The sequence below is a fragment of the Marmota flaviventris genome, chromosome 5 (assembly GCF_047511675.1).
Source record: "Marmota flaviventris isolate mMarFla1 chromosome 5, mMarFla1.hap1, whole genome shotgun sequence".
Lineage (NCBI taxonomy): Eukaryota > Metazoa > Chordata > Mammalia > Rodentia > Sciuridae > Marmota > Marmota flaviventris.
Window position 1 is genome coordinate 35,356,845 of NC_092502.1, and position 10,431 is coordinate 35,367,275.

General features: G+C 35.1%; 1 protein-coding gene across 1 annotated transcript; it reads left to right on the forward strand.

The window, feature by feature from the left end:
• Positions 1–3,405: 3,405 nt before the first annotated feature.
• On the forward strand, positions 3,406–4,344 carry LOC114107603 (olfactory receptor 2Y1B-like). The gene has a single exon (XM_027955026.2). It carries the CDS (start codon positions 3,406–3,408, stop codon positions 4,342–4,344), a length of 939 nt encoding a protein of 312 aa, XP_027810827.2.
• Positions 4,345–10,431: the final 6,087 nt, after the last annotated feature.

Sequence of the window (10,431 nt, forward strand, 5' to 3'; positions counted from 1 at the left end):
ACCCAGCTATTCCCCTTCTTGGTCTATTCCCTAAAGACCTAAAAAGAGCATGCTACAGGGACACTGCTACATGGATGTTCATAGCAGCTCAATTCACAGTTGCAAGACTGTGGAACCAACCCAGATGCCCTTCAATAGACAAATGGATTAAAAATATGTGGCATTTATACACAATGGCGTATTACTCTGCATTAAAAAATGACAAAATCATAGAATTTGCAGGGAAATGGGTGGCACTAGAGCAGATTATGCTAAGTGAAGCTAGCCAATCCCTAAAAAACAAATGCCAAATGTCTTCTTTGATATAAGGAGAGTAACTAAGAACAGAGTAGGGACGAAGAGCATGAGAAGAAGATTAACCTTAAACAGAGATGAGAGGTGGGAGGGAAAGGGAGAGAAAAGGGAAATTGCATGGAAATGGAAGGAGACCCTCAGGGTTATACAAAAGAACATACAAGAGGAAATGAGGGGAAAGGGAAAAATAATACAAGGGGGAGAAATGAAGGTCAGTAGAGGGGGTAGAGAGGGAAGAGGGGAGGGGAGGGGAGGGGAGGGGGGATAGTAGAGGATAGGAAAGGTAGCAGAACACGACAGTCACTAGTATGGCAATATGTAAATCAATGGATGTGTAATTGATGTGATTCTGCAATCTGTATATGGGCTAAAAATGGGAGTTCATAACCCACTTGAAGCAAAGTGTGAAAGATGATATATCAAGAACTATGTAATGTTTTGAACAACCAACAATAAAAAAAAAAAAGAAAAATTCAATATGATGGAGCAGGGATAGAAAAAATTTAACTTAGAGTGTACATAATGTGGTGCCCTTGTTCTTGCACACCAGTGTCTGGATTAAAAAGTACTAGATTCCAATGACACAAAACTATGTCCATAGCTCACTTTCTAAATAAGAGTCAAACTATTGCAAGATGACATGCCTTTCTTTATTTTTAAAATTTTTCTTTTCAGTTACAAACAACACCAGGATACAACCTGAGATTATCACAAAAGCATGAAGCACAATCTGCTCCAATTGAATCCTCCAGCACTTTCCTTCCACCCCACTCTCCTCTGTCTCTCTCCGCTCTACCAATCCCTCTTCAATCTATTTACAGTTTACTTTAAAAAAATTGATGTCCTATGGATATACCCAATGGATGGGGAAATATATATATATATATATATATATATATATATATATATATATATATATATATATATATTTGAATAATTTAGTTAATTTACTTTGTCTTCTGTTTTTTATTTCTTACTTCATTTGCAAGAATAAATTTTATCATGTATATTTAAAGTATAAATCATGATTCTATGGGATACTATATATTGTATCACATAATTTCTCACATTTTTTCTTTGTTTTTGTGAGAAGAGCAGCTAAAATTTGTTATTTTAGTACAAATCCCAAGTAATATACAAATATATTACACCTAGTTTTCACATTGTTATTAGATGTATAGACTTTTTCATCCCAAATATCTTCTATTTAGTATCCTTTGACTTATGTTCCTCATTTCCTGCCCCACCTCATTATCAGCAACCTTGTTTTTTACTATCTCTATGTATCTGGCTTATTTTTCTTTCACCTTGCACACTTAATGAGACCATGCAGTTTTTGTTATTTCCCTTACATAATGTCACCCAGTTCCATCCATGTTATAGTAAATGGCAGGCTATTCTTGTCTTTTAAATTGTTCTTGTGCATGAAATGATATAAGACTAATTTCATTTCTTTGACTGAAGAAATTTATTTAACCCAGGACAATTTATGAAAGACACTATCCTTTCTTTATTGTGTTCTATTAGTTCCCTGGTGAAAAGTTAAACAAATATGTTAGTATTTATATCTGGACCATGTCTTCTGATCCACTGGTCCATGTGTGTGTGTGTGTGTGTGTGTGTGTGTGTGTGTGTTTGTGTGTGTGTATGTGTGTACACCATACTGTTTTGGTTACTTTTGTTTTGTAAAAAAATTAAATCAGGAAATGCAACACCACAACTTTAAAAAAATTTTCAGAATTACTTTGGCTATATGGGATTGTATTTAGCTATTAAGTTGGCAAGTTTTATGTTCTCCATTGTCCAACTGAAGTTTGGAAGCTAAGTTCAATTCTTTCAGTTCAAATATATTATTATTTTATTAACTAAAATGACCATTTATATTTTGATTGTTCAGGTATCATCATATTAAAGTTCTCTTTTGGATTATGGATTCTATTGCTGATAACTTTTTTCCTCTTTTACTTTCTGACATATTTTCAAATGGTCTTGTTTGGATTTTTGCCACAAGAAATGCTAGCCTTTCATGGAAGGCAAATTTTCATGTCTATCCCTCTTCCATAGTCTATCAAAAAGTGTTATTTGTTATCCTGTGGATTTCTTAAAAGAAATAAATTTTTTTATGAAATTTACAGGGAGAGTCAAATGCTATACATGACAAAATTTCTTTAATAGCTGTTATGTGTAATGAATTAATATAACATTAATTTATCATATCTTGAGTATTATAAGGGAAGATGCTAATATTTATTTTATATTCAATTAGTTCTGTGCCACTGAGGAGCTCTCAGCTGAGAAAGGAAAAGACATGTAAAAATATTTCAGTGAGTGGACAAGTACTAGAGAGAAACTATGCAAAGAGGGCTGGGTGAGAAAAGAAAGAACAGCTCTTTCTGTGCAGGTGAAGTATAGGATTTATCAGATGAAGATGTGGGCAAGTGGCATTCTAGGCATGATGACTCACTATAAAGAACATATTTGTTGCTAATTGTTTTTTTTTTCCCTAAAGAGATGGATCAACAGTCTACTGAGTTTTTTTCTGATCAAAGGCAGCTGGTCATGAACAAATTTTCCAGGATTGGTGCACTAACTATATTTATTGAGTTGAAAAGCCTATTTACACCCAGAGGTCAAATTTCTGATATCAGTGTGATAAGTCCTAGATTAAAATTTGAAAGAAGTTACCGATAGATCCAGGAGAGGAAAAAAAAGGAGAAAAACAATAATAATGTTGCATTTTTATGCCTTAGGTATTTAAAAGCAGTGTCTACATTACTACATTTTGTTGTAATATCAATGCAAGGTGGAAACAAAGTGTCACCTCTACTTTCAGACAAGGAAGCATAAGATCCACAGGACTGAGTGACCTGACCTGTCACAGAACACACAGGCAGCAGGGCCACAGTCAAAGAAAGATGACATCATTCCTAATCCAGTGATTTACAGTTTTAATAGAAAAAAAATAAGAAGACTGCATAGAACTGAACTGAATAGAAAACAGGGAAACACATCATTCTGGAGTATTTAGGGAATATTGTGAATAATTTTTTCATCCATGTTCTTCATAGGGGGCATTGAATTGTCTTCCATTATTTATGCAGGCACACAGCTATGGAAAATTTCAACACCAGTTTTGGAGAGGGCTTCATTTTAGTGGGCTTCTCTGATTGGCCTCAACTGGAACTCATCCTTTTTATTTATATTTCGATTTTCTACTCCCTAACCCTCTTTGGCAACACCACCATCATCATACTCTCACGACTGGATCCTCGACTGCACACACCCATGTACTTCTTCCTCTGCCACCTCTCCTTCCTGGACTTCTGCTATACCACCAGCACTGTGCCCCAGCTGCTGATCAATCTTTCTGGACTTGACAGGACCATCAGCTACGGAGGGTGTGTGGCCCAGCTCTTCATTGTCCTCACCCTGGGTTCCATTGAGAGTATGCTCTTGGTGGTGATGGCCTTTGACCGCTATGCTGCTGTGTGTCGTCCACTCCACTACACAACCATCATGCACCCCCTTCTCTGCCTGACTCTGGCTATTGCTGCCTGGGTGGGAGGTCTCATGAACTCTCTGATTCAGACAAGCCTCATGATGGCCATGCCTCTTTGTGGCCTCCATTACCTGAACCACTTCTTCTGTGAGATGCTTGTATTCCTGAAGTTGGCTTGTGAAGACACAGAAGGCACAGAGGCCAAGATGTTTGTGGCCCGAGTCATAGTTGTGGCTGTTCCTGCAGCACTGATTGTTGGCTCCTATGCACACATTGCTCAGGCAGTGCTGAGGATCAAATCAATGGCAGGGCGAAGAAAGGCTTTTGGGACCTGTGGGTCCCACCTCCTTGTGGTTTGTCTGTTTTATGGCTCAGCCATGTACACATACCTCCAACCCACGGGCAGTTACTCTGAGAGCGAGGGAAAATTTGTTGCCCTTTTCTATACTATCATCATCCCCATGCTCAATCCTCTGATCTATACCCTAAGGAACAAGGACATGAAAGGGGCTCTCTGGAAAGTACTAGAAAGAGGCAGAGACAGAGAGTAACAGATTAATGAAATTTGAATAATTTTTTGTCAGAGCCCTCAGATGATGGAGCCCATCCTGTTCGTTGTAGAGTAGTTAGTGTATGGAAAACAGTTCTCAACAGGTCTCAGGGTTTTGGTTATCTTGTTTAGAAGTTTGAATTGGATTTTTATTGGGATGTTCAGTTTTTGTGATCAGTGTAGCAGGGAGGAACTATTGGTTCATATCACTACTTTCTAAAGGAATGAGTCTGAATCATGACCAATTGGGAAGGATGAACGTTGGATTCTTGATGTTTCAAAATAAGAGAAGTATTAATTAAAAATAACCCCCATTTTTCAAGTCAGATACCAATGTGATTCCACATAGATGGCACTGTGACAAAGGCAGAGCACTTGAGTTAACACTGATTTTGTAATTTTCTATGACCCTGGCCCAACTTCTTCATGTCTCAGGGCCTGTTTCAAAGGTCTCTTACAGAGGTCACTCTTCTAGGATACTTGGAGCAAATAATTCATCAAGAACAGGGCTATTTCATGGAGCATGTAAGTTTCAGACAAGGGTGTCATTTACCCACTAAAGAAAAAACCAAAATCATTTGGTTAGCACTGAATAAAGGAAGAGAGTAATGTCTTGTCAGTCTCACCAAGAATCTTAGTTATGCTGTTTGGTGTCATTGAGAAGAAATTTCCCATGTAAGACAGAAGACAATAGAGAAGAAATCAGTATACAATAACGAATGAATGGAAAAGTTTTAAATAAAAATAATCTATATGCTGTACATCAGCAGATAAAAGGAAATTTTATAGGAAAATATTTATCTCAAAGTTAACTAAGGAAATAAAAAGAAACCAAGCAAAAGGCTAATAAATACTTATCATTTGACCACATGTGAAGTTTTGTATCTGGGTTATACTCTATTCCATTTGTGTATGTCCCTCTTTACAGCAGTACACAGTTCCACCATTTTCATTGCACTACACATATTTTGAGGATGGTTTCATGAAGAAAATTACAGGTATCTTTGTTAATAACCCTTTGCTGTGTTTGCAAATTTCAATTTGACTGAATCATCTTTTATTTGAATAGCTATCACTAGTATTTGATTAATATGTGAAAATTTGTTTTGCATAAATATTCATTAATCCTATAAGAGCATTGTGAGAGATAGTTCTATTTATATTCCCTGCTTATTAAGGACAATGCTGTTTCAGAGTTTTTAAGGAATTTATTCAAGTTCACATAGCAAATAAGGGATGAAGCTGAGCCAAACTTTCTGTGATCCTAACGAGAACCCTTATTATAACACATTGCCAGTTCTATTTTCTGAGAGCAAACTTGTAATAGAGAAATATTGAGGTTAGAAAGAAAGGTGGTAGATGATATGAAAGGGCTCTAGGGTAATACAAAAGTAAAAGGACAGTCTCTTCAACAAATGGTTCTGGAAAAACTGGCTATCCACATGCAAAGGATGAGTGTGGCCCACCTGTGCATGAGTGCGTGCACACACACACACACACACACTCTTACCTTTCACATTACATGGAAAACTATAAAGCTTTCCTAAGAAAATATGAGAAAAATTTCATGACATTAGAAATTGGCAATGAATTCTTAGATATGACACCAAAAGCATAGATAACAGAAGTAAAACTATATAAATAGGCCCACATCAAAATTAAAATTTTTGTGCATCAAAAGACACAATCAACAGAGTGAAAGAACAAAGTATCCAATGGAAGATAATTTTTCCAAATCACATGTCTGGTAATGGATTAATATTCATAATATATAAAGACCACCTACAGTTCAACAACAAAAATAAATAACCTGATTTAAAGACAGTTAAAGGAATTGAATAGGCATTTCATTAAAGAAGATATACAAATGGCTAGCAAGCACAATAAAAAATGCTCAAATAACTGATCATTAGTTAATGCAAATCAAAACCTCACACATATGCTACTTGTATCTATTAGGATGAATAGTATTTTTAAAACCCAAAGATAACATGTGATAATGAGAATATAGTGAAATTACAATGTCTTATGCACTCTTAGTACTAATATAAATTTCTGATATCTCAATGGAAAAAAGTATGGTGTTTCCCATTATAAAATAAATAAAAATAGAATTATCAAATTGTCTAGCAATTTTATTTCTGAGTACATATTCAAAAGAACTGAACACAGTGTTTTGAAGAGATATTTGCATGCCCATTGTACTAGGGTTGTCCAGAAAGGCAGGACAATGTGGGAGGAAATATGAAGGCATTTATTAGGGGAATTTGCTCATGTAGTTAAAAAGGTTGAGAAGCCCCACAGCAGGCCATCTGCAAGCTGGAGACTGAAATGCCAGTAATATGGTCAGTCTGAATGCTTCAGAACAAGGGAAGCCAATATTGTAACTTTCACCTGAGAGTGAGCCCTGAGAACAGGGGCCCCTGGCTTAAGTCCTGGAATCCAAAGACTAGGAAGCCTGGAGTCCTGATGTCCAACCAGGGAGAAATAGTGTGCTCCAGGACGGAGAGAGGGGGGCAGGAGAGAAAAAAAACAGAGAAAGAGAGAGAGAATTATGTTTGTTTTATTTTATTTTTATTTTTTTGGTATTGTATCCTAGTTCCCAGCTAATTAGAGAGTGCCCACTTTCTTTCTTTTCTCCTTTTTTTTTTTTGATTTTGTAGTTGTAAATGGACAGAATGTCTTTATTTGATTTGTTTATTTTTATGTGATGCCAAAGATCTAGCCCAGTGCCTCATCATGCTAGACAAGTGCTCTGCCACTGAGCTATAGCCCCAGCCCGAGAGTGCCCACTTGCCCACTTTCTACCTTGAACAGATCTTCTCAACTACACTAACATCACTAACATGTTAATATACTCTGGAAATATCCTCACAAAAACATTCAGAAATAATGCTTTACCAGTTCTTTTGGTATTTATTAATCCAGTTAAATTGACAATAGAAATTAACTAATTAACCATCAAACCTGTATCCATAGCAGCATCATTCATTCACATTAGCCAAGAAGTACAAGCAATACCAGTGTTCACATACAGGTGAATGGATGTGTACAATGTGGCCCACCTGTCCATGAGCGCACACACTCGAGCGCGCGCGCACACACACACACACACTCAATGGAACTCTATCCAGCATTTAAAAAAGTCAATTCAAACATATACTATAGCATGGTAGAACTTTGTGAACTATAAAGTATAATCTAAGTTAAATAGCCAGTCACAAAAAGACAAATACTGTATAATATAGAGAATTCATAGAAAGAAAAATTAGAATTGTTGTTTCTAGGGATTAGAGAAGAGAAAAATGGGGAGTTGTTATCTAATGGATATAGAATTTCACTTTTGTAAGAATAAATAGTTCTGGAGACCTGTCACACAACAATACGAATATCTATAATGCCATTGACCTGTATACTTAAAATGGTTAAAATGGTAAAATTTATGTTATGTTTATTTGATAACAATCACACAAAGCACTTAAAATTAGTAGTGTTCTAAACATCAGTAATTATTATGTAGAAAATGTCATAGAAAAATTTATAATGACCTTCATAGAGAAAATTACAAAATATATCTGAGGAACATGTAAAAACACCTAAATCATTATAAAGATTGACATATTCATGTTTGCAAGAATCTAAGAATTTTCTACTTTTCTCAAACAAATTCTAATTATTCTCCAATGTAATTCTAAAAATATCCAAAGAGAGGCCTTCCATAGAACTTTAATAGACTTTAACATTCTCATGAAAAAACAAAAAGCCAAAAAGAGTAAAGAGACTTCTTCTAAAAAGTAAAAAATCTTTGGAGACCTGGGCTATAAATTATCAAGTTGTAAATCTAATAATAAAGACAACGGGTATGATCAGAAGAACAGAAGATGGAACAGCTGAAAAAAAGAAGCAGCAGAAAGAGATCCATGCATATAGTGAAATTTGATACATGCCAAAGGAAAAATTACCAGGGAAACTGGGGTGGTCCATTAAGTGTTACTCAGACAATAGATTATCTGAAACAAAAAATATAAATCTCTATGTTAAACCATACACCAAGTTGATTTGAGGCCTCAATGTGAAAAAGCAAGATACCAAATTTTTCAGGAGACCATAGGTAAGAATATACCTAGGTGCTCAGACTTTTTTTGTAGTTTTTTTCCTCATTTTTCTTAGTTTTTAGGGAAAATATTAACATATATTAATTGTACATACTAATGGGGTTTAGCATGATATTTCCATACATGCATAGAGCATGCATGGATCAAATCCAACAACCTCCCTCCTACTTCAACTCCACACCTTTTCCAGTATCCAGTAGTCACTATTCTACTTTAAGGTTGACTCTTTTAGCTTCCATAATGAGAGAGAATATGCAGTACTTATTTCCTTTCCATTTGGCTTACTTCACTTAAGTATAATGCCTCCTGCTTCACTTTTCTTGCTAAGGATTGCTTTGGCTTTTCTGGGTCTCTTACTTTTCCAAATGAATTTCATGATTGCTTTTTCTAATTCTATGAAGAATGTAATTGGGACTGTAATAGGAATTGCATTAAATCTGTATAATAGTTTTGGAAGTATGGCCATTTTGATGATATTAATTTTGCCTATCCAAGATTATTGGAAATCTTTCCATCTTCTGAGGTCTTCTTCAATTTATTTCTGGTGGCTCTGGCTATAGTTTCAATTTCTCTCTGATTGCTCTAGCTAGATATTCAAGGATTATGCTAAATAGAAGTGGAGAATGAGGACATCCTTGTCCCAGTTTTTAGAGGTAATGCTTCCAATTTTTCTCCATTTAGAATTCTGTTGACTTTGGGCTTAACATAGATACCTTTTATAATGCTGGGTTATGTTTTTACTATCCCTAGTTTTTCTAATGTTTTAAACGTGAGGAGGCATTGTATTTTGTCAAATGCTTTTTCTGCATCTATTGAGATGGTCATATGGTTCTTATCTTTAAGTCAATTTATGTGATGTATTATGTTTATTGATATCCATATGTTGAACCAACCTTGCATCCCTGGGATGAACCCCACTGAATAATGCTACACTCTTTAAAATATGTTTTTGTATGTAATTTATCAGAATTTTGGGGGGAATTTTTGCACCTATGTTCATCAGGGATATTGGTCTGAAGTTTTCTTCCCTTGATGTGTCTTTGTCTGGTTTTTGTATCAGGGTGATATTAGCCTCATAGAATGAGTTTGGGAGTGTTCAATCCTTTTCTATTTCATGGAATAATTTGAGGAGTATTGGTGTTAATTCTTCTTTGAAGGTCTTGTAGAATTTGGCTGAGAATCCATCTTGTCCTGGGCTTTTCTTGATTAATAGGCTTTTGGTGGTGTCTGCTATTTCATTACTTGAAATTGATCTGTTTAAATTTAGTATGGCCTCTTGGTTCAGTTGGGGTAGATGATGTGTCTCTAGAGATTTGTCAGTGTCTTCAAGATTTTCTATTTTATTTGAGTATAAATTTTCAAAATAGTTTCTAATTATCTTCTGTATTTCAGTAGTGTCTGTCATGATATTTCCTTTTTCATCACAAATGTTAGTAATTTGAGTTTTCTTTCTCTCTTTGTTAATATAGCTAAGGGTTTATCCATTTTATTTTTCAAAGAACCAACTTTTTGTTTTGTCAATTTTTTGAATTGTTTCTTTTGTTTCAATGTCATTAATTTCAGCTCTGAATTTAATTATTATCTGTATTCTCTTGCTTTCAGTGTTGATTTGTTCTTCTTTTTCTATGGCTTTGAGATGTAATATTAGGTCATTTATTTGTTGACTTTTTATTATTTTAATGAATGAGCTCAATGCAATGAATTTCCTCTTAGCACTGGCTTTCATAGTGTCCCAAAGATTTTGATATGTTGTATCGGTGTTTTCATTATCTCTTAGTACTTTTTTTATTTCCTCCCTGATTCCTACTACTATCCATTCATCATTCAATAGTATGTTATTTAGTCTCCAGGTGAAGTACTTTTTAATTTCATCATTGATTACTAGTTTTACTCTATAATGATATGAAAGAATACAGGGTAGTGTGTGTGTGTGTGTGTGTGTGTGTGTGTGTGTGTGTGTGTGTGTATTTGCT